At 33.4% G+C, this 26,018-nt stretch overlaps 3 protein-coding genes across 3 annotated transcripts in view; 1 reads left to right on the forward strand and 2 right to left on the reverse strand.

The window, feature by feature from the left end:
- Nucleotides 1–355: 355 nt before the first annotated feature.
- LOC119834712 (NF-kappa-B inhibitor cactus-like) overlaps nucleotides 356–26,018 on the reverse strand; it is a 39,200-nt gene continuing 13,537 nt past the window's right edge. The window contains exon 6 of the mRNA XM_038359175.1: nucleotides 356–1,787. The gene's annotated coding sequence lies outside the window, so the exon portion shown is untranslated. The remainder of the gene's footprint in view (nucleotides 1,788–26,018) is intronic.
- On the reverse strand, nucleotides 726–13,880 carry LOC119834713 (NF-kappa-B inhibitor cactus-like). The gene is made up of 5 exons (XM_038359176.1): nucleotides 13,359–13,880; nucleotides 10,667–10,992; nucleotides 4,636–4,724; nucleotides 2,809–3,012; nucleotides 726–1,931 (listed from the first exon to the last, which is right to left on the reverse strand). The coding sequence occupies exons 1-5, from the start codon at nucleotides 13,700–13,702 to the stop codon at nucleotides 1,848–1,850; spliced, it is 1,047 nt and encodes a 348-aa protein (XP_038215104.1). The 5' UTR covers nucleotides 13,703–13,880; the 3' UTR covers nucleotides 726–1,847.
- On the forward strand, nucleotides 14,635–15,663 carry LOC119834714 (DNA replication complex GINS protein PSF1-like). The gene is made up of 3 exons (XM_038359178.1): nucleotides 14,635–14,775; nucleotides 14,883–14,947; nucleotides 15,119–15,663. Exons 1-3 carry the CDS (start codon nucleotides 14,704–14,706, stop codon nucleotides 15,567–15,569), a joined length of 588 nt encoding a protein of 195 aa, XP_038215106.1. The 5' UTR covers nucleotides 14,635–14,703; the 3' UTR covers nucleotides 15,570–15,663.

The raw sequence follows: 26,018 nt of genomic DNA on the forward strand, positions 1-26,018 counted from the left end.
TAGTTCATACAAATTAAAATTACAAGTTTCATCATAGGAAATAATTTTTTTTGAATACACGAAGAAAATATTAAGTTATAGCTACTGTAACATGTTATATATTCAATATATTTCAAATCACTATTGATATTCGTACTTTTCATAGTTAAAAAAAAAAAATAATAAATCTTTGTGACCCAATTAGAACAAATACAACCGGTTATTGCTACAATTTCATTCCAGATATTACATACAAAATCTGTTTTGTTTTAAACGTATGTGTTATTTGAAACATAGATAATGTGAAATCGTGTCACAATGCCAAGCAATGTAATGACAGACTATATTGCACAGATAAAAAATCTAATTGAGAACCTTTTTTTCGTAGAGATTATAAAACCTCAGCCACTGCTTTCCCTTGAAAGTTGGGGCGAAGTGAAATATCTCTTGTTTAAATGCAAACTTTATGAAGGCAGTTTCTGCTGTTCAAAACTGTCTCTATTATACTTTAATCTCTTCAAAATATTACTAAATTACTTTTAGTGTCAAAATAATTATTTTTCCAAAAATCATAATAGAACCCAGTATCTAAATAGATCCATCAAACATTCTCAACGACTCAAAACGCAATGCTTTGTCAAACATTTTAAAATAATAACAAATGACGATAAAATTTGCCGAATAAAGAAAAGATAAGTATCATCACGGTATAGACAGTACATACATATAAAATAAAAACAAATACATAAATAACATAGTTTAATAACAGTCATAACATACATAACTATAAATATAGGAAGACTACTGCTATAGTATGACCTCATAATGGCATCGGTCAAGTCTAGACATTTTGTAGACAGATTTGTTAGTTAGGCATCAATATTATCGCTGACAATACTCTAACCTAACTTCTCTTCAATTACATCAGAATCGGTTTAGTCTTTAAGCCCTTTACGGCTACCACACCGTTAAATTACACAATTCGTTTGACGAGTGTCGGCATGCCGATACACTTTGACATAAATAAAATAATATTACCATGTTTGTATAATTTTAAGAACATCCAATAAATAATATCATGGTAACATTATTTCATTTATTTAGTCTGAAATGTTTTTAAAACAAATGTTCAAGTGTAAATTTTACAATTCCTTATTTGCTCTCATAGTAATTTACAAAATATGCACTTAAAAATTTAAAACACTACAAAATAAGGAATATTTTTGGTCAAGTGATATTTTTCATTATACTTTGTAAACTGCTATGAAATACAACAACATATACATGGCCGATTCATAAACGATTTTCATTTATTATTTGGGCGCGCAATTTGAATTAGGAATCAGAATTAATGTGACCGTTATATTATTATTTATATTTGAGTATAAAATATAAAATACATTGTCCAATCAAATATTACGATAATTAGGAGCGTATTTGTATAGCTTTCATAGTTATCTGTTTAAATTGACCCCTGTATCTCTTAAACACCATTCACATTTTCCTTAAATACGTTTGGAGTGAACTTCTCAAGCGTACATATAATTAAAGCTATTACATTATTTGTACAGTGTGAAGTTAGGCATGAGTGTAACAATTCTGAGAAATTAATCTATTAAAACCACACTAAATAACTTCACAAATGTATTTTAACATCGTCTATACTTGGTGTTAGCGCGCCATATTAAAAAAAAAAAAACAGCAATATTTTATCAGAGCGCGCGAAACGAATACCTCGCTGCTATTTGTCGATATGTTTCACGTCATTATAACGCCATTTGGTTGGTTGTTAGCTTGTTTTTATAATTGTATCGCTAAACGTTTATGAATGCCACGTAGTACTGTTGTTCGCGTGCTTGTCTGTTTGTTCAGGCCACGTTGATCGGGCTCATCTGGCTCTGACAGAAGTTTGATATGAAAAAGCTCTCGACATCACCGTCGCTGTCGTACATCTGAAAGAGACATTCACTTTAATTATACAACATTTTCACACTACAGTTTGTTTATTAATGTATAAATATAAAGATTAGATCTATATTAAATGTCTATAAACAAAATATAAATATCTATCTGTTTTTTTTTCTATTAAACAGGGTACAACACATCTAATGTGGATCGTCCCAAAAAAAATCAACACACTTTATAACGTTTAGAGTTTACTACGAAATAATTTTTTCACTAAATCTAACTAAGAAAACGCAATGAGCTATTAAATCATTTTGATATTAAATACAAAAAATGAAACCTATTAGAATTCATTGTGAATGTATTGAATACAAAACACGTTCAAAGCCTTGAGAAACCGGCGTTGCGATGCTAATATTTCAAATTATGCCTACTCGCATTTTTCTTCTGATAAACATTTTATTATGTCGTTTTCCCTATTTATATTAAATTATAATCAGGAGATATTTTGTACATGGGTTATGACCCATGTCATTATGACATATGTCGTTTACCATAAAAGATAAATATTTTAAATGCGTTGAAAAAAAAATTGGCATCGCAGAGATAGCGGTTAAATTATTCATAGGTGTGAACTTACATTATTGGTTTACAGTCTTTTTAAGGCTTTTATAATAAGAATATAAGCTGGCATTAGTATGCGACATTTTTAAATAAATTTCGTTTGCACTCGGCAAAAATTCATAGCAATCAAAATGTTATCATTAGAATTTCTTTAAAGAATCAATCAATCTAAATGAAAAATCTGGCAGCTCACAAAAAACACGCATAATAAAACAAAAAAAAAAGTGTTTTCTTTAACTCAACACTGGCACATAATTCAAACACATTGGCACAAAAGAAAAGAAAAAAAAATGAACTCACGTCATCCTCGCTGTCACTGTCGTCTTCTGCGTCGCGGCGCAGCAGGTCGGCGGCGGCGCGGCGCGCGACTCGGCGCGCGGTGCGGCCCGCGTAGTCGCGCGCGTCCCGCGACACGCCGGGACACCGCTCCAGCAGGTGCTTCACTAGCGGCGCGTCGCCGCGCTGCGCCGCGATGTGCAGCGGCGTCCAGCCCGCTAGCCCTTCCTGTTGGACGATATGGCCTTTTAGAGATTCACGTGTACAGGATGAATGAACAGAGCGACGCAGTCTTACAGAGCTTTGTCTACAGAAAATCGAGACGAAACGTAATTTATTCTTATATTGATCAGTGGTTTTCAAATTGCTCGCACTCGTTCATGAGCACGGCTAATGATGGCGCTGACTAGTAACGAAATTATACTAAGCGTTTACAGTTCAACGCAGTGCTTAGCGTTGATGATCCGATGAAACGAAAACTGTTATAACATTGCGTACCGAAGAGATAACAATTATCAGAAACAAGGCACTTACAAAAATCAACATTAAAGAAACTTATCTAAATGGGGCACGCAAGATTAAATATTCTGTTCATACTCTCGAGTTATCTCAATTGCGGATTCAGTAATTCCGTTATAATATCAAGCACTTGTCTAAATAAACTAAATACTATAGAATTTCGTCAAGCGTCTCTAACCGGTTGGCTGCAAATTATATTTAAAATCGTATAATATATATATATGTTTTTCTGCTTATATAGCAGCGCTTGTATTTGTGTTATATATCCCGATACTTCAATAAGTATATACCAAGGGGTCAATACGTATTGATGTATGAAAGCGGTCATGCACCTTGTGACCGATTATGTAGGTAATCAATGATTAAGCACACACGCAGGACGCAAGATATGCACAAGGCGATTGCGTCGAGGGTTGTGTGAAAACCCGGTTATCGTTTATCTGTTGATTATTTGCGGGTTTCCCAAAGCGGCCGATCAACGTGACTTTCAGCATTCCACCTTTGACGCCTTACTTTAACCGATTTATACTGGGTTCCGTTTTGAAAGCTGTTTTCAAACGATAGAAGTTTTTAATTTACATGATTCGTGGTCATGAGGAGATGGTAGACACTTTCTATTGAAATTCCGCCTAGTTACACCAACATCAGGTATAAATCAAACAAATTGTAATGTTTTTAAAATATGTTGTGAATGCACTATATGTCAATTATGTTGGGAAAACAATCAGTTTTAGCTGATCAACACCGATCTATCACTTAATCTATTAAACTTTTATACATACTATTGTTTATTAGTGGCATAAAGCTATTTATTTTATCATTTAAATGCTCGGAGCTATTTATCAGTTATTATGCCACCCAAATTGCATAACGCACATCGCTTAATCACTGTCTCTTTCCCTGTATATATATTTCGTTTTGTTTTTGATTTATAATGCGCAAACGTTCAAGGAAAATATACACACTATGACGAATGCGTAAATGCTTAAGGGTTATTCCATAAATCAACGACAATGCATCGTTAGATAGACTTCCAGAAATTTCAGAATTATAAGATTTGTTTATGACGCATTTAAATTTTGGAAGGCCTATTCGATCGTTCTTTTAAAACTACGGAGGACGGATATAGTTGGTTTTCAAAAAAAAAATGAGTTAGTGAATTCACATAACACAAATGGATTAAATTTTTATCATTTGGCCAAAACCTAGACTCTAGCCTAACAATGACTATACGACGCAGCGTGTGAAGATATAATGGTGATATCGTATCGAAGTCTTTTTCTGCTTCTGGTTGTTATAATTTGAAAACAAAAATAGTCTTATAATACTAACCATAGCGTTAATATCAGCGCCGTAGTAGACTAGCATTTGTATTAACTTCACGTGACCAGCGGAAGCTGCCAAGTGCACGCAAGTCTGGCCTGGAACAACGAAAACAATTTTATTAATACTTATAACAAAATTAGAAAAAAGCAGAGTAAATAGACAGTTGAGTACACATTGATTGCGTAAGATAATGAATATGTAAAGTGATAGATAAATAGGAAATGGGCAACGTCAAGGTGCTTTTATGTCCGTGTATCTGTTACTGCTTGGTTACGCCTCTATGGTTAACGTGACGTTGTTCATATGAAATTATAATATTATGAAAATTTTCAAATTCAAAGGTGAAGAGGCAGTGAAACGAATTGTGTAATGAAATAACTGATTGTTGTGTTATGTAATCGTATAAACAGAAAGTTATATAATCACGGTTTTATACCATATAATAAAGATATCGCTATAATATAGTATGATTATCACTGATGTGATCACATATGTACATATTACACACATTAAATTACATGGGTACATTTTAATTTCTATTATAAATCTTTTCTTTAAAAAATGGCTTTATTAACAAGGCAAAATAATACTTATTTGAATAATATAAAATAATGGTTAATTCATACCTAGCCTATATTTTGCTAACTGATGAAGATTTAGATAAGGTAATCGAAATTAAAAAAAAATCGTTTAATAGATCATTAACAATAAATCGAACCGCGAAGCTGACCTTTCGCCTTTCAAAAACACCACGTAACAAACGGAGCTTAGTCGATGACATAATACCTCATAATATATTGATTATTGCATTACATTAATCGGCATCCGCTCGTATTCTGCCTTGTATCCACAAACCTTTTTATAATTTATGTAATTCGACATAAGGTAAAGCTAATTAGCGAGAATTATTTAATTTTATTAGACGAAATCATTGACAGGCGATTTAATTAGATTTTAGGGCCTTTACAAGTCCCCTGTGCGACCCCATTAATACGACGCTTAAACAAATGTAAATTCCAGTTTTTGTTGTAATATTTTTTTCAATAAATAGCTTCTCTTAATATAATGAAATGGCCAAAGAGTACACAGAAACCATTAATCAACCAATTATGTAATGCATGTATGAAATTGGTATGGCTATGTGAGTTGAAAGCCAAAATAAAGTCATAGTAAGAAATTCTAAGCACGCATATTCAGCATCTATTAGAGACGTTGGCCTAATTCCAGCAGTATTTTCGACTTTACCAAAAATAAATCGCCCGGTCGTGTGCTTTTTATATCGAAACGTAGCTACGAAGTACGATCTATTATCTACGTCCAGCCAAATGTTTAGTTTGAGAAATATTTCAATAGCCTTAAGGAAACTGACGTCAACGTGGACGAGACATTAATATATTAAAACATCACACGGTCAATTATGTTTGCTAGATGAGCTGATGCAAATCATTAGATAGTCACACCGATACCTACTACTTGTTTTACCTCAATTTATGCGTCCACATCGATGATGTTCGCGCTTCCTAGAAATTCTTATCGTTTTCTCGGAAAATTGACTAATCGTTATACGGCCACGAATTGTGTGCAGCCTCTACTAGTGAGAGGCTTTTTTTTTACATTTTTACATTTACCTCTGAATAATAAAAATTTTTTGGTTATTCTAATGAACCTTTCAAATATCCAATCATTTTTTTGGGACTACTTTTTAGTATATATTTGTATTTTAGGTGAGCTATTTAATTATCTGTATCGATCTACTACATTCAAGAATTCTCAGTTCACATGATAACTTGTTTGACAAGACTATTTTATGTACAGTAGCTGCGTCAGAGGCAATATTGTCTCCGTATATTTGCATGTCAATGACACAATAAGACTTTTTAAGAATCCAACCGACTTTATGTAAATGTATCGTGAAGAAAAGTATGAGTTTTTTTTATAACAAATGAGACAATTGCGAATTGTTTTGACGACGATTTAAAAATTACTCATTAAATATTCACGGATTGCGGTGGACTTGCTTGTGTCACAGAGTTATAAACATGGCACAGTATAAAGTAGGTGCGTAGATCGAGCGCGAGCGGCGAGGCGAGCGCGGGGCGGGGGCGCGCGGGGGGGCCGGTGGGGTTTTCCCAACAATGTGGCGATCGGCGCGCGCGCTGTTGCCCTCGCCATATATGGTCGACGATGTTTTCACTGTTTCCGCGTCTTGGGAGACGGGTGAATAATATGCAAAAGTTTCGACTCGAATATTCTATAAAACTTTAATGAAAACTATATATAGATTTAAAAAAACGTTTTAATCATAGAATCAATTGATTTGTATCACTTACTCTTATACAGAGTATACGTAGGGAAATTATTTAATCCCGTTTACAGTCTACTTTAATCCAGTTTATGATCCTAATCGGGATAATAAAGTAAACTTATGAAATTATTTTATTGACACCGATCCACCAAAGTTGGTATTCAATTTGTTAAAGCGATTCAAAATCGAGAATAATGGAGTCCTTGCATCCGAACATCCAAACGTGCTGTTGAAGCTAATAAAAGCTTGTCATTAAGAAACTTTGCAAATTCGATCGTGTTCTCAAATTCTACAAATCACTGTTCTGCTTAAATTTATCAGAAATACTCCGTTCTATTCATATTGTAAAAACCGGAAAACCCAGTAGATATTATTAAAGCATACCAGCTGATAACAATTTAAGCGATCTCAACTGTGCCATACGCAAATGAATTAAAAGCCACGAAGGGAATAACCTTCAAGCACGTAACCGTAATTTTATGATCTTATTTTCTAATCATCACAGACAGCTTGGCTTCACGTTGCTCCAGCACTTTCTATACTTTAGAAAGCTATTAATACTCAAATACGATAACGGTATTCAGTGAGTGACGAGCCATAAATAATTTGTTATTCAACAAATAACTAAGCCAATAATTCATCACTCCGTATCTTTTAGAATTTTCTGAACATTTATTCATTAAGAGTACAGATAAATTGCGGTTCATTTAGCATGATATGTCAAACAATTTCATCATTGTATTAGAATTATCTCAATTTGAGTAAATCCTTAATTAAAAAACGCTTTAAAATTGTTAAGTCAGTCAGACAAATGCTCTGAAATGTGGTTACATAGCAATAAATGTATTACAATATGTTTCTAGATACTTAATTATAGATAACAACTGAAATGTTTAGTCACTACTTCTACTAAAAGATAAGAATTGCTGAAATGTGTAATTTTCACCGGAGTGCAGATATTATAATCCTTTAAAATATAAACAAGGAACAACTAACATCATAATTTCTCGGCGCATTTTATTCAGTGGAAACCGGATTTGATTTGTTTTTCGAAAAAACCGGTGCGGTCATCGGTTTACCTAATGTCTTTGACCACGATCATATTTTAATATTAAACTAGCGACCCGCCCCGGCAGCGAACGAGTGCTATCATGCATATTATCTACATTAAAAGCTTCCTCTGGAATCACTCGTATGTATTGAAAAAATCCGCATCAAAATAGGCGTAGGCCATAGGGATATACAGCGTTGAAACATAGAGTAGGTGTATTATATATGTTTTAACACTTTACTATTAACGTTTTTCTATGAAACTGTGAAGTGGTTGCGATTACGTTTTGTCTTGCAAACTATACCACAGATAATGCAAAACAAACAACGCGTTTATATTATCGTCATCAGATAAGACTTGGGAATTCCGCGCGTCGGATGCCTTCGGGCTTACTTTCACCTGGGAATTACCCAGATGTATATCAAAGGCTTTGTTACTTCTAACAGCCATTATAGTCGTTAGTCCAACCTGTGGTTTTCCTTTCATGCCTTTTCTATAGCTGTGTTTTCCGTTAACGGTTCTTTGAATTATATTTTTGTGGGTTGGGTTGCGAATTCGCGAATCGTGACCAACATAAACGGGACGATGTTTTTTGTAATAGGGTCACAGCATGTACACGAGTATATGAGTTATATGTAAGTGTATGAAATTTATTTACATAATGTTAATGTCCCCTGCGATATTATCGTGTAATTCATCATATCAGAGCATAGTTGTAGCATGAATAAATTGATCGTCGAGCGAGGAAACCGCTTTGTGAATAGTGATTAGCAAAGCAAATTTTAATTTTATTGCATGTAGCGTCGCGCCGAGCCACAAAAGGTGACACACATAATTGATACACGTGTCAATGTTCGTTTATTTATCATTGAAATCATATGAGATGGGAAAACCACGACATGCACACATGTAGCCACGTAACGTTGCAATTAGCACGGCCAGCGTGGGATACCCCGAAGACTCCGGCCGGAGAGTGGTACGCTTTCACCGCGGGCCGGTTCGCTCGTTACGCGACCACACTGGGAATACCCATCATGTTGCGCTGCCACTAATATACCGTAATTTACATCAGTATTATTAACGCCGAATCTTTGGGGAAACCCGATGTTAATTTTGTTTTATTCATCCGTACTATTATCGTTAACGTGAACGATATTAAAACAAAAGTGTTGATATTTTATGAACACTCCTCTAACGAGGCCAGGGCGATGGGTAAAACCTTATGTTAACAGCGGCTGAAACTTTCAAGGCGAGGACAAAGCATTGTATAACATCGGGAAAAACCGCACGTACCGAACTGTTGGTTTATTTCAAAAACTAATACCTTTATAATGCTTTCCGAAGACCGGATAAAACCTTGTTTATTTGAATTAGCAGGAAATAAATTACTTTATCTGAAATGAATTTGTTTGTCCTAAATCATTTTATTCACGGAAGATATACGCGTTCATATTATATATGTATCGGTACGTAGCCTCACGATTCACATCTACGTCATAATTGTACAATCTATTATAACGTGTACTATGTGTGCAACGATTACGCTTCAAGTAAAAGTAAAGCTGAAAAAGCTTCTAGTGATTTCTAAGAACTAAGCGAACGCCCTCCGCGCGTGACTCTCGGAGGATTCGGATTCCATTGATCGTAATGAAGACCTTGACTGACACCTTAGCGTCTGATCACGTAAACAATGTCTGTGTTATCTGAACAGGTTTGCTACTCGACACATCCTAGTGAAACTGTTTTTTTTCTCTAATGACGTGTGCGTTCGCGTGCCTGTAACCTAGGCAATTTCTTGACAATAGCTATGAAGGTAAACAGCTCGATATCCGGCAGGCTAATATCCGTTATAATTTCTATTGCAAATGTCATCACGCTGAGATGTTTTTTCCTTAATCGCCCTATGCTGTCACGAGCGCGTAAGCCTTCAATGACCGATTTATGTCCTAAGATCACGATCAATAAATGCCACGAATTCGTAGTTTGTACCTAATAGGTATGAAATTAAATGGTACTCAAACAAATACTTTTTAAACAATGTAATGTCGAAGATAATAATACAGTTGCACTTTAAATGCTTAAAAATTCCCCAAGATAGATTGATTTCGATTTACGTAATGTTGAGTGAATAAATTGTCATAATGTTCAGAAATTCGATATCTAGTCATGCGGCGGTCGCTACGTCCCTTGTCGTCACATCAGAGGTCAATGGTGCTTTGATACGGGTGATATCATTACTATTTTTTGCAAAATAAAATTATTTCATGCTTTATTAACGTTTTGTTGCGTAGTATTCTAAAGAATGTTATAAAAATATATACTTAACTTTTTAACTATATTTTATATTTATGGATTCTTATAGCGACCTATTCAAGTAACGAATTCAACGTTAGCTTCTGAGAATAGATTCAGTGCATGAGTCAAACGTACTGAATTACAGCTATAAGTTTAGCTGTACTAAGCGTATTACTTCGAATATTAATAAACCGCAATTAGACAAAATACAATCACAAAATGAAGGAAAACATCCTGGAATACAGCTGTGGGTAATTACAATGAATCAGATGAACTTTTCAACAAGGTAGTGAGGTATAACGACAAACGTTCACGGTATTTCCTGATCAGTTCTTCCAGGAATATGCTCAATCATTTAGCTTTTAATAAAATGATTAAGCACTCACCTCTGTAATTCTTCTGGTCCAATATTGTGGATAATTTTCTAGGTGGGATTTCTGAACTGCGGCCGAGTAACGCTTGGAGGCAGTCCGGGTTATTTCTCTCTACTGCTAAGTGGAACGGCGTGCTGCCCGTGTGGTCTCTAATGCCCAGTGCGGCGCCAGCTCGTACGAGCATCCTCGTAACAACCGCATGACCAGCTAGCACTGCTAGATGCAGGGCCGTGTGACCATAGTCGTTGGGGATGTCGAGCCACGCTTTGTCTGGACACACCCTGATGAGTGTGCCCACTGATTTCTCACAGCCATGGACTGCAGCAATGTGGAGTTGTCTGCAATTATGAGAATTGGTTTTAGTTATGTGTTTTGCCTTGCTAATGTTACTCAAAAGGAGAGATTATTTTTTTAGGAGCGGTATGCGATTTATAACAGTATGCTGCTAATGGTACATATGACATGCTTCAATTATTAAAAGCGCCTAGTATTTCAATTTTATACAATATTAAGAGTGAAACATTACAATTGTAATATTTAGGTTAGTGCATTGTATGAATATATAAAATTATTAGAGTTTAAATTGGAATTAATATAAAAGTTAGCTATAAATTATATTGTGAGGTGTGTGACGGGAAAATATCTTCATCTGTTAGATTTTCTATCTCAAATAGATGCTCCGAATCTGAGATTTACCATATATATTATACCAACTCATATATACACCTAATGTTTGTAAAATCATAAAAGATTGTAGCATGATGTTGGGTTTTCCACATTATTTGCTCATTGGCTCTACAGGGAACCAAGAGCAGGTAAAAAAACCCAATGTTATGTGTATATGTTATAGTAATATTAACATAGTTATGTTTGTGTAAATTAAACTGTAATTAGCCTAATAGCCTTGAGGTGGGAAATAATGATTTGTGTTAAGAATGTTATAATGAACACATAGTATTTGTTGTACATAAATTGGAAGAACTTTTAAATTGAATAAGATTAAGAATTAAAGTTAACATGTCCAGAGAGTAGTTATGTAGATCCACTACAATAGAGTTAATGAATCTCTGTATCGTTAAAAAAAAAACTAGGAAACTAAACATAAATAAGTAAGGCCTTTAACAATAGTAATAAAATCACTGCTAAATGCAACCATAAACATAATGTATAAATTAACATATATTCAATTACATTCCTTCTATCAAGCATTAGGAACAAAGAAAGTATGATAAAAGAACTATCAGTAATTTATTATCTATTTACTTTATAATAAAGTATATAAATTTATAAAAAGCATTCATTGCAACAATGCCAATAATTTAAGCAAAACAAACATTTATTGTAGTAATCATTATTTAAAGTAACTAATGTATCATTTAAATTAAACCAATCAAAAGCCTATGACAGTTATCTCTATCTAGCAACTTCTTTATGGTTGTAATAAACGCTATTTGTTCCTGTTCATGTGAGAATAAAGTGACAGTCTAGTGATGGTGATGCTAAGCATACATGACATTTAAAAATAATAGTACATTTTCACTGTATTACGACAATTCTGTATGTGTGTTATATCAAAATTTATTAAATAATTGTAAAATTAATATGCTTTGTAATAATTTTAAGATTTTAATTCAAATTGTTGAAGTTAATATACTTCAATTCAACTAATAATTAGTGTTTACTCACAACTGGCATAAAAATAAAATAAAAAATTAGGATTTCAAAAATATCTCGTATTTTTGCATATATATATGTTATTTATTTATTTATTTACACTTTATAGTGCTGGCATACATAACACATCCTGAAAAAAATGTCTCAAAACTAAACCAGCACAGCGGGTGGCCTGATCACTAAAGAGTGATCTCTTCTAGGCAACCAAATTATATTTACTGTAAGTACTCAGAACACTCATGGAAATGTAACATAACAGTATTTTATAAGCCAATTACATATATATATTTTTTTTTTGTGTATGTTAGACAATATTTTTTGTCTCTCATAATGGCTAAAGAGGCTTAGCTATAAATTTATCCAGTACCATACTATATAATGCATTTAATAATTTATTGAACCTACAAATGTTATATATGCAACATATTGATCAGTGAATAAAATAACAATTTAAACAGTTGTATTTTGATAATAAACACAAAGAGCAGGATACAAGGCAGGTTCTGAATGATTCCCAGACACATTTAAGCAATTTGGATTTAACCAAAAATAATATATTTAATTTTGTTAGTATGGATATTATTTATCTTCATAGCTCTGTTATCTTGAAGATATAGTTGCAATATATTACTTAAGCAATGTTATTTTATTGCTAACAAGACAAATTCCTACCATGAAAAGATACAAATCTACACAATTTGTTGATAATAAGTTTATGGTGATAAGGTTGGCATTGGAAGTTGCTAACTCTTGCTAAGGCAGTGCTTTATGGCTCTTCACACACTTACAAGTATTTCTAGTGTTTAAAGTATCTCTTCAAACATAAAAACAACATTATATTTGCAATAAAGAATGTTAAATTAGTTTCTAAAAGCTAAACAATTTCAATATGATAGGTACTATGATTATAGCGTCCAAGGCCATCAAACTACAAAAACAAAATCTTCAAGTCTTTTGTAACATAGTAACCAGTCTACCATATTCCAGATGTTAGCATTACTTGTACCAGATAAAGATATGTGGAACTTACGTGTCTCCGTCATCATCCTGTTGAAATAATATGGCGAGGGGTGGGATGTCTTGTGGCTTCTCGTTTCCAATTATAATTAGAGGCGGCTGGGCTACTGGCGTAGAATCGCTTAAATTCACACTTGAAAGACGCTCCGATAAACATAAATCTAAACCACTATCTAAGTCCACTGTATCACTGATCACATTTTTGTCACTACTCTCCTTTGGTGCTTCATTTTTGGGCTCCTCTACTGGGTCAAATTCTTCAGACACCAGCTGTTCACTCAGAGGCCCGGACAGAAAACCCGAATCTGTGTTTTCATCCTCGTGAATCTTTGTATCGAAAACTTTCTTGGCACTCATTTTGAATAACACTTTAATTCTAATAAATCACGAAAGAAATCAAAATCCGTATATCACTTAGTATTAGCACCGACACACTAGCATGTTTAAAATTATGAATTTATTTACGTCAACATAAAAACAACCATCGCACTAACCACTCGCAAATGCAATGCAAGAAAATTAGTTTAGTGAATATGAAGCAGAGTTGTACACGGGAGAAATGAAATGAATGAATGATTGCAAAACTTTGCTAACGCCTGAGAAGACGATACACCAAATTAACTTTTATTGCAACCACATAAAGTTCATGTTTAAACGCTATATTTATCATACAAATCAACAATGTTGCGTAGAAGGAATTTTCCCATTAATCGGATACACGTACTAAATCGATTTATCAAGATAGCGTATTGCAAAGACTGTATACGTTCACTTATTTATTAAGTGCATTGAAAATGCTCATTAAAATCATTGTGGATAACGTAAAAATAAACAGTTTTTAAAAGACAGACATGAGTCATGGAAGTTTTATTTTATGGTATGTATATAATAATTCTGTGGTTATCAAATTCTAATATTAAGTATCGTTACTAAAAGGGATTTGGGAATCATATAATTTATAGCTCTTGATCTTATACGGAGATCTTATAAAGAGTCTTTTTTGCAGATAGGTAATAGTAATTATCATTTTTGTAAATTTTGCATGATTGAATCTTTGGATTGAATGTAGAAAGAAAATGTAGTATGTCTTTTGCAAGCAGGCAAAGGCTCTAATACGTATAGCACAGAGTATTTATTCATACAGCAACAAAATGGCATCACCGGAATTTTGACAGAGGTCAACATTTAGTTTAAAATTTTGACGTCTGTCAATTGTTTGTTAACAAAGTTTATTTTGTTTTGAACTTTTAAAAATATTTACTAGAAAAACAAACTAATTTCATGTTTAAAAACATATATTTTTTATATTTAAACTTTCATTGTCTTTAAAGAGCCTATAAATAATAATTTAATATAAAATGTTTGGTGAAAAAGTAATAGAACTGCTGAAAGAATCTGAAAGAAATCGAGAGACACTAGACCAGTACAATGTAAGAGACTTGTTATTTTGAACATTTATTTATTAGTAAAGATCTCAAAATAAATATTTATGTTAAATAATAAAAATTCATTCCGATCTTTTGTTTTTCATTTACAGGACGAAAAAATACGGCAGATCATAGAAGAAATGCATGTTTTATTCAAACTGAACATGAATGATGCGTAAGTATCTATCATTATGTGGAGTCTTAATAAAATTATTTAAACATTAAGTAAAATTTTCATGGTGGGTACTCCTCAATTATTTGGATAAACTGAGATATTTTTCTATAACCTTAATTGTGGCTAATCTCCTGACCTTGTTTCTTATTAATTCCTTCACCCTAATTTCAGCAATGCAACAACAGAAAATAAATCTCTATGGACAACTGTTCAAGTAAGGCATTCAGCACTAGAGCGCAATAAAAGATGCTTGCTAGCCTATCTGTATGACCGGATGGACAAGATTAAAACATTGAGGTGGGAATTTGGTTCTGTCCTGCCACCAGACATCAGAGAACTATTATCAGATAGTGAATATGAGTGGTTTTCTAAATATTCAACAAATTTAGCTTCTTATATGAGGTCTTTGGGACAAGAAATAGGCTACAGCGGTATAGATCTAACAGAAAACTTACGGCCTCCAAAATCTCTCTTTATAGAGGTACTCTGTGTAGCCGATTATGGTAAATTGGAATTAGAAGATGGTGATGTTATATTGTTGAAAAAGAATAGCAGACACTTCTTACCTACATCTGAATGTCAAACTCTTATTAGGCAAGGAATTTTGAAACAAATAACTTAATTCTAAATATATTCTGTGATTATAGTAGTAATAGAAATGATGGTTTTGGTAAATAATATTATTGAGTGTGAGAGTTTTATTTTGGAAAGATCGATGAAGATAATTATGAAGTGTAAAATTTGTAATAATAAGCATAATTAAATCTTATTAAATATATTTTTATAAAAAATTAAAATTATCGTTGTTATTTAATAAACTTATTGTTATTATGTAATTAACATATAGTATAGACATTGTTAAAAACATTCAAGGAATTGCGAACTTCCGTGGAAATTTGCAATGTCTGCTGTAATACCAAACCTTATGCAGCCAGCATCTGAAACTCGCATTTGCACCAATACACAAAATGCAGAATCCAGTTTAAAAATGACATTTGCAAATGTCATCATGAGCGCAAACATTAGTTCATTGTACATATAATGGTAGAGGTGGCTCAGTGGTGAGGACCTTGGACTTACAATTCATAAGTCAGGGTTCGAGACCATATGAGTGTGCAGGAAATAAATTAATTTTTCAATTTATTTGCCCATGTGGATAATATCATTACTGCTCGAAACAGTGAAGGAAAACATCGTGAAGAAACCGGCATGTCCAAGAATTAAAAAAGTTGGACGACATGTGACATCTGCCAACCCGCATTTGGTCAGCGTGGTGGATTATGGCCTGAACCCTCATAGGAGGTCTGTGTCTCAGCAGTGGGAACATATATGCTCTGATGATGATGATGATGACAAATAATTGCACGCAAATGAGTGTTTAAACTTATACCACGTGAATATGAAACTTAAACGTGTAAATACATACGACGAAACTTAATTTTATAGTGAAAGCTTCATTTTTTACTTTCATCACACGTCAATATAAAAACTAACAATATTTCGCGAATAATAATTGGAGAGAGTTCATCTATTGTACATGCCCATACTCATATAGTTGCCTGCTAATATGTTTTCTCTAGATGTCTTTATAGAATAAATTAGACATTTTTCTGTAATGGCCTTGATAGAATAGGTAATATATTGACCCGTACATAAACAATCATAGTGCCGAGTAAGGTAACACGGTAAACATAATCGTTGGTAAATATGACTAACGTCGGGGTGATTAATTCATCCGCTGGATTCTTGCATCAAAACCCATGAGGCATCAGGCCAATCCTTGGCAGAAATGAACGAATGCAGATCTTGTTGAGGAATAAACAAATATTTTTACAATGCGTAAAAACCGACGAATGTTGTGGCGCGAGCGGGAAAAACGTGTTAGTATCATTTCTCTTGTAACGAAGTGTTTGTTTGGGTATTTTTGGGGTACCTACTCATGTCAATGACCTGTGTAATTTGAGATCGAAAATTTATTACAGTTCATTTGTAACCGAACTATATGTGGAATATTTTAGTCTGAGACCTAAAAGTTTTTTATTGGTACCTAGTTTAGTTTTCTCTTTGTTAGGTTTGAATTCCGTTATTGATAAAGGAATACATTGAAAAAAGATCGTCATTTATAGCACAAACAGCAATAAGGACTCAACGTTTTGAATTTATAATAACACATACCTTTCAGACACTTTTATGTGCATTTTAAATGTGTTATGTTATATTTTTTATACTGACGTTTCAGAATTCTGAGTTGGCAGAAACATGAGAAATTGCTTCGACTAACAGAGTAGGTAATAACTGGTTCCAAGTGTAGTAAGTTTATGCTTCCATAAAGCTGAGGAGTTTGTTTGCTTCTTTGAACCCACTAACTTCAAGAACTGCTGTTTCGATTTCAAACATTGCCTATATAATATGTACCAGTACCAGTAGCTTTTTAAGAATTAGGAATCATCGATGTAAATAAATAAAGTTGCTAGATAAGAATAGAAGGGAGACATGCGAATAAAAACAGGACTGGTTTTAAAATGATAATATGGATCACCAGCTGCGCCCTGCGGTTTCACCCGCGTGAGTCCGTATCCCGTAGGAATAACATAAACAAACGTGTGTTTGTTGCTCTTTCACGCAAAAACTGTGAAAAAAAAGGAATGTATGAATCCTTACAAAATTTCGCATTTATAATATTAGTAGGATAGTAGCATATTAGTAGGATTTAACTAAAATAGATATGGTCCCCGGCTTAATGAAGCCTATATATATAATCAAGACTATATAATCTATCTCTACCAAATTGCATACAGATTCCAACATAAGTTTCTCGCATCAATGTACCCTTGTACATCTATGCATTCCTACAAACATTCGGAATTATGCATATATTTAAGGTATATGTTATGTATAGGCATATATTTAATTGCAGCACTTTGTCTAAAAGGAATATTACGAAAAGGCCATTTACTCCCGCACGCGTCACGTCCATTAAAACGCCTACAGAAAGTAATCTTCCATTTTACAAATACGAAAACAAATGTCCAGATGTTTGCATTGTGAAATTGCGTTGCGAAAATTATTTACATATGCCACATCCGGGTTTTCCTGCTCGGGAAAACCGTCAGTAGTCTAACTGCGCCACATTAAAACCGCTTATAATATTGTGATATGTAGTGGTTTTTATTAATTAAATATGTTGTTTGAGTTTTAAGATTGCTATTTTTTTGTATATTAGCTTAAGCGTACACTTTATAAATTTAAAATTACTTGAATTGGTCGTAGTCAATTATTGCTACGAGGTATTTCTAAGCTTTTCGTAAGGCTTCTCTATAATTTTGCTTGAATATTAATTAAATTACCAGAATTAAATACAAGTAGCAACAGTTCAATATATTCAGCTTTGCTAAATATGTTAAATATGAGATACTGTGTTAGAAAAATATTCGTTATATATACAAATAAATGGCGACCAATTTTTTAAAGAATAGAAAAAAATTGATCACGGCGTGATTCGAACCCGCTTCATTTTGCCAAACCGTAGCAACGCCCCCATTTATTTGATTTATTTCTCATTTACAAAGCATTTCAATGCTTTAAATTTAAAAATCAAATTAATAGTGTTAAAATTGGAGAAGTGTAGGTATATATTTTATAACATTTTAGGATTTCATCCCGATATTATAGGGTTTAATTCGTAAAAGGCGTGTTGCGTGTCACGACTTGGCACCCAAGGGACAAGGTGAGATATTGCAACGCCAACACACTCTTGGCCGGCGGCCATGTTGCCTGTCATCTGACAGACCAATATTATTTGAAATATAACTCACGCTATGGCATATGTACACTGAGCCAAAGCACCGAATGTAGCGTATACTTATAATTTTTATAATTACGATTTTTCGTAGCAAATCAGTTGAATTAAATTCCATGCCCAACGCAATTTAAGGCTAAAATGCATTTGCATGAAATGTTCTAGTATTAGAAAATTGTTTGAAATTAAATGGTCGATTAATTTCGAATCAGGGGGTATAACTAAAATGTGGTTTGTAAATATGTGCGTGTTAACTTATAATTCTCGGAAAGCAAATATCAATCCACAAATGTGGATATATTTTATTACTGGAATGATAATTCAAAACTAAACCCATAATCGTTATTTCCAACCACAATACATCGACTGTATCATGTTCTGAAATGTTCAGTAAGCCAAGCCACGAATTGTCTTGCATTTGTGGAATTTATGATCACGATCATCGTCAGCCCATGTATGTTTCCACTGCAGAGACAAAGGCCTCCTATGAGGCTTCAGGCAGCCGTCATGATGAGGTATCCGTTATAATGGCCTGGTGTCATTTGTGAAATAATTGATGTTTAGATATTTTTCAACCGACACGTTCCTAAAAACGGAGGAAACTCTAAATAAGCACTTTTTTTGTTTTTGCAATTCGAGAACGTCATGGGTTTTTAACGAACGAACCATTGACGCGATTCTTTTTGGGTTTTGTGTGAAAATTAACGTCATTTGTTCCCATTTTTTAATTTGTAGTGGTACCTCTCCTTATAAAAATGTCGGTGAAATTTTTGTAGGGGATGATTATATAACTAATTGAAATGTATGTTATAATTGCGATTTAATATACATCTGCTACATACATACCTACCTATTATAAAAAGAAACATCCCAAACAACTAACATCAAAGGACTGCATAACTGTTCTAATGACACACTAAACACAAGGAAATATAGTAGGTATTTGTGTTGCATGGAATTTTCTTTCTTTCAAATGTTTTATTTTTGTAGGCTCCGTAAATTATTTCCTCTTCTCCAATCCCTTTCATGGTGGCATAAAGGTCCAACACAAATTTTTATAAATGGAACGAGCGACAATTTTCTTTTATTGTTACGGAAAAGGACTAGTTGGCTTCACTGTTACCTTTTCTATGTTATTCATGCAGTGTTTTTAGAACTGAAGAATTGCATACATATTGACATTATGGGGCTTTCGTATTTGTATAAAACCAGGGTCGGTAGTTAATACCTATGTGGGTAACAAACCTTACTTTGCAGCTAATTGAGAATTCCATTGGTCGATTAAAAAAATGCATATAGGTAAGTAACAAAAATATGAAATCGATAATTGGGGTCAAAGACCGGATTAGCAACCCCCACAGAAAACCGGCGTGAAATGTGGCATGCCACTGTGTTTCGTACGGTGAGTGGGGGAGCCGGAGGCCCGTTTCCTTTTCCTCACCCGTCCCAGTCCATTCCTTCTTTCCAGTCGTTAATCCTTTCCTCATCCCTTACCCCATAAAAGCGGGCAGCGCATTCACAGAGGTACTACCTTTGCGAATGTTTATGGGCGGTGGTGATCGCTTACCATCAGGCGAACCACCAGCTCAGCTGCCGGCTATGACATAAAAAAAAAAATAAAAAAAAAAAAAAAATAAAAATAAAAATAAAATAAAAATAAAAAAAAAAATCTGAACCTACTAATATTACCTGTGCCTGAAACGGTGAAGGAAAAAATCCTTAGGAAACCGACAAGTTAAGAATAAAAAGTTCAACGACGTGTGGCATCTCACTCGCACTTCGTCAGCGTGTTGGGTGATCTAAATCGTCAAAGGCTTGTTTCTCTGCAGTTAGATCAACTATGGGCTGATAACGATGGAATATAAAAAACTTATTGCAACATGATCGGTGCAACAGTGGCTTCTGATTGGAACTAATGTAAACACATCAACTGCTAAGTTTTCTCTTCTAGATTTAAGGTTATATCTTGTTTTATTTTTCAAAAGCTATTATTGTCATTTTACACATTAAATGCTTTCGGTATTAGTTATCTTCCTGACTTTCTTCCTTAACATCTGTAATAATCGCTTATGCACACTTAACCATTACCAGGTATATGGACTGGCGATGAAGATGATAATGATGATGTAGAAAGTTTTATTGTCTCTCTAGAATCTGCTTTCTCTACCGCCGGTAAACAATGTATTTAAGTACTTTAATTTTGACGATTCAAAAGCGCTTCTAAAATAAGTCTAGTTAAATAAGTAAATGTATCAGTTTGAACCTTTGAGAAAAAAGTTTTTACAACGGCGTTCCGTTAGAAGCAATTCTAGACAATATAAATATTATATTAAATACTATACTAAGATTATAAGAGGAAACTTTTGTATTTTTGTATTTTTGAACGTTTTTAACGTATTCACGCAAAAATCATTAGACCGATTTCAAAAATTATTTCACCATTACACAGCTGGATCTTCACTGAGTAACATCCCTACTAATATTATAAACGCGAAAGTAACTCTGTCTGTCTGTCTGTCTGTTACGCTTTCACGCCTAAACCACAGAACCGATAATGATAAAATTTGGTATGAATATAGAACTGAACTTGGGAAAGGACATAGGATACTTTTTATCGCGAAAAAAGGGTTGAAAGGGTTGAAAGAGGGTATGAAAGTTCGTTATTGTCAAACCGATTTTGATGAAACTTGGTATGAAGATGGAACTAAACGTGGTAAAGAACAAACAAATTTTAATGCGAAGAAAATACTCCTTACCATGTCGCGCGATATAAGCGAATTCTACGCGGGCGAAGCCGCGGGCGAAAAGCTTGTAGGCTATATAACATTGGCCAAGTCCGGGCGAAGCTGGGTTAGTACTAAAAATTCTTAGAAGATATATAAATACCTATCATTTGTTTTTGTAGTTTCCAAATAGAGATTTCCTTTTTTGTCTTAAAAAGTAAAATGGTAAAATTTACATGTTGTGTTTGTATCCTGTATATAAGTTATAATGTTACAGATGTTGGATGACCATATTAAATAAAAAATAAAATGTATGTACATGTGTTATATACAAGGCAATTAATTTGTTTATTATAAGTCATAGATAATAATTATCACAACATAACATTGTAATCTTAATGAATTCTTGGTATTCGTATTTTTTAATCTCTGGAATAAAAACTTCCCCTTACTTTGACGGTATAAATATCGTTATATATTATTATATACTTATGTATAAATTATTTTATGTCATAGTCGGGAATGCAGCTGGTGGGTCGCCTGATGATAAGCGCTACCACCGCCCGTGAACATTTGGAGAGGTGGTAGGTTGATTGCAGACCTTACGCTTCTTCATATGGATCGCCGACTGCATATTGAAAGGGATTAGGAAAGGATTGAAGAGAGGAATAAAGGAAAGGACTGGGAAGGGTCAGGAAAAGGATATGGGCCTCCGACTCCCCCACTCCCCGAACGAAACACAGCAGTATGTTATTTTACGCCGGTCTTCTGTGGGGGTGTGGTACTTCCCCGGTGCTAGCCGGCCCAATTCGTGCCGAAGCGTGCTCAACTACCACATACACAATAATTTATTTGAATGCAAACTGCATATAATATAATACTGCTTTAGTAATTATTGTCTTTACCCAAATACAAAAGTAGGTATACAGTTTTCAGTTTTCGAGTTTCCTGTTATTTCAATAATTAAGTTCTCATGAAATTAAACGTTGTTTTGTGTAAACAGAAAACGTCATGTATTTTCCCTTAGATATAAGAAATGAAGTAATAAGCATCAAACAAACCGCAAATGTGTGATCACCATGCTTAAGTTCTAAGCAGAAATGGCAACATTCATTTAAAAGTAGATTGTTTTTTTAATATGGCATTCGTATAGCAATACTTAGTAGGCTACTAATTGAAACATGTATGTTATGGCACATTGAAATATATTTCAGTTATATTTATCTATAGTGACAGTATATGAAATAATATATTTTTTTGATACCGTGTATACCTATATCCATATAGGAATTTAGTAAAAACGGTTATTTTGTATTACTAATAAACACTCAAATTTTTTATTGGGGTAAAATTACTAGTAAGGTTAAGTACGCCATCAAAGGGTTATCTTATCCAAATAAATTCTTATATACAAGAGTCAATCTGTGAGAAAAAAATATAACATTCTAGGAATTCCGTTTATCCGAATATATATAAATATAATATCCCGGTATCCGACACGTTGTCAGTTATGTGGTTTACCTAGGGCAAATCGCTAGCCCTGGGTAGGCCCTATGCCTCAGCATTAGATAATGCTGAGGGCATATCCACTGGCGAAGGTTAGAAGTAAGTAATAATATTATATTAGATGTACTATCCATTATTATATATATTGTGATATTAATGTAATGTATATTATTATTGTCAATTGTGAGAATTGATTTTTTTAGTTACGAATTAACTTCAAAACTGCTCTATAGATTGCAATTCGTTATATGTATTTTATGATACAGCAATCTATTACTATAGTCGATTAAATATTAAATAATTATTTACTTTACAAAAGGTCATTGACACCTTTTGCGGCACGTATCATTATAAATTCTAAAATGGGGTCGAATGACAACAATTTCGTTATCAAATATAATAGAAAAACAACACGTCGATCGGTTGGAAACCTACGGAGATAAAGAGCAGCAAAGGCCAAAAAAATACGGAGAACATCCAGCAATTTTGGGATGTCGGTTAAAAAACATTAATATGAAAATATTACGCTTTTACTGTTTGTTTGTACATGGAAAATATGATGAAATGGGACAACTTTAATACGCCCTTAGAACGACGTACCTACATAAAAATATTTAGTACCTGTTTTTATGTTTGTTCGTGAGTATGCGCTAATCCCTAAAACGCTTAACATTATAATATTGTATTCGACATTTTGAGGGAATACAGACAACCTAAATAATGTATATCTTTCCAAAAAATAAAAATAATGGTATAATAGTAATATTTTGTGTATGATTTTACATGAGTTTTATGCATTAAAGACTTTATATAATATTATTTCACCCTACGGTGAAAGTGTTCCAAAAACCGCGAGCGTTTTCACGGGTAGTTTCTAAATAGCGCCATCTTTAATTATGTAAAAAAATATCAACAAGAGGAAATATTAGTACTAATTAGATGAAATAAACACAAAGGTTCAAAAAACTAGCGATAATGGATATCCCTATTGTCATAGATAACATAATATTACAAGACATGCACCATACTACTGCATCTTAGTTTTCACCGAATTTCGTAGAAATAAATAAATTTTAAAAATATAATGTAAATAAAGTAAAGTATAATGTAAATATGACCATGTTTCCTTCTATAGAAAAAAGCTCAAGTGGCTTCCAATCCGTCTTCGCCGGGATCTACACTGTTTGCATTTATTGTTCCGTATCCTTTTTGATCCTTCGACTCCCACTTACCTAAAGTCCAATTTTTCCTTCTTGCACAATGAAAGCTATTCTCTTCGCTCTGAAAATAGGCTTATCCTTCGAGTTCCGAACCGACGTACTAATTTCAATGCCCGGTCCTTTGCAGCAATTACTGTGAATTTGTGGAATTCCCTGCCACTAACAGTCCGACAAGCTCAGAGTGCCTCGCAGTTCAAGAATCTAGTACGTCAACACTTTCTTTCCCTTCCTAGCTTGGCTCAGTAATTTGTTTATGTGTATGTATTTAGTTGGTATTTATTTTATTATATTCATCATCCTAAGTCTCCTTTATATATTTGAAATTAATATTTAATTTGATTTATATGTATATATGACAATGTTGTACGTATTTGTGTTATGTATTTGTGTATGTGTATATGTATATATTATATTATGTATATGTTTGTAAGTTATTTTGCTATTCTGTTTCTCGACCCGCCAGTACTCAATTAATGCTTGTTACCTTTTGCCCGGGTTGCCTGGAAGAGATCACTTCTGAGTGATAAGGCCGCCTAACAAATTGTACTCTTCATCTTCTTAATGGTTATTAATATATGTATATATTTTTAAGTTTCTTGTACAATTTTTGTTAAAGAGTAATAAATAAAAAAAAATAAATAAATAAATAAGAACCTATAACATTTCTTTGAATTTTTCAGATAAATTATGAGATTATGTGAAAAAGTAAAAAATGAGCTTGTAGATCTTATAAACACCTACAAAGTTGTAATTGTTTTTTTTCGCAGGACTAGTTATGTCGGATTTTTTCGGTCTTAAGACCTCTCCCACATCAGGATGTGGTCAGGACCTTAGATCGGCCGTAATTTATTTTCCTCTAATTTTTGTTTTTTTTTTCTTCCTTCTCCCATTCTATTTATTCCATAGTTATTTTTTGTGTTCTACAATTAACATCTGCATTGGTATATATTCACTTCATATTAACAAATGACTGTCTGATACATTATTGCGGGATATATAGGTGAGATTTTAATATGAAATCAGGCGCCTGGCTTTCCCATTGAGTAATAAGTGTAAGTGTAATAAACATTGGATGAATAATATTTACCCTATGAAATATTAAATAATTGAATGTATAACTCTGTCTTATAATAATTATGTGTTATAGGTTTCTATCTACAAAATAAATTTCAATATTGTAATCATTGAAATGAGAATTTGTATGAGCTACTAGCAGAAAGCTTATATTAAAAAGGTTTTAAATGCTTTTTTCCCTTTCCTGACAAATAAATAAACGTGTCTATGATATGAGTGTTGTTAACGGAAACAAATCTAAATCTCTACAGCTAATAGTTATGTACACAACATTAGTCACGTAATGTTTAAAACATGTTCCCTTGGATTTCCTAACATGTCATTATTTCGTTGTTTATTGCAACTACTAACTACGCAACGATTATAAAATGATGCAATTATAATTGGAATGATTTTGTTCAAATATTCTTTGAGGTATTTTTCTGAAATTCCGTATGAGTGTCGGTCAATTTAAAGAATTAGAGTAGCATAGTATGGTTGGCAGTCGTGGTAGTAACGCCAGCCAAGTGTGTTTTGGATCTCCAACAGGATAAGGTTAATCAACACTGTGTTTTTCTTTCGTCTAGACGTTGGTAATATAAAATTTCTCCAAAACAAACGATATGGTACACCCCTTCTTTTTTAAGTGGGGAATCCTTCAGGGAAAGAAGCTTGGGTCATGTATAACCCCACTGTCTTACGTCAAGCCGCTTTATTGAAGGGGTCACAGGAGCTGGTTAGTATACATCCGCTAACACCCCTTGAATCAC

Source organism: Zerene cesonia, chromosome 19 (genome assembly GCF_012273895.1).
Source record: "Zerene cesonia ecotype Mississippi chromosome 19, Zerene_cesonia_1.1, whole genome shotgun sequence".
NCBI classification, from domain to species: domain Eukaryota; kingdom Metazoa; phylum Arthropoda; class Insecta; order Lepidoptera; family Pieridae; genus Zerene; species Zerene cesonia.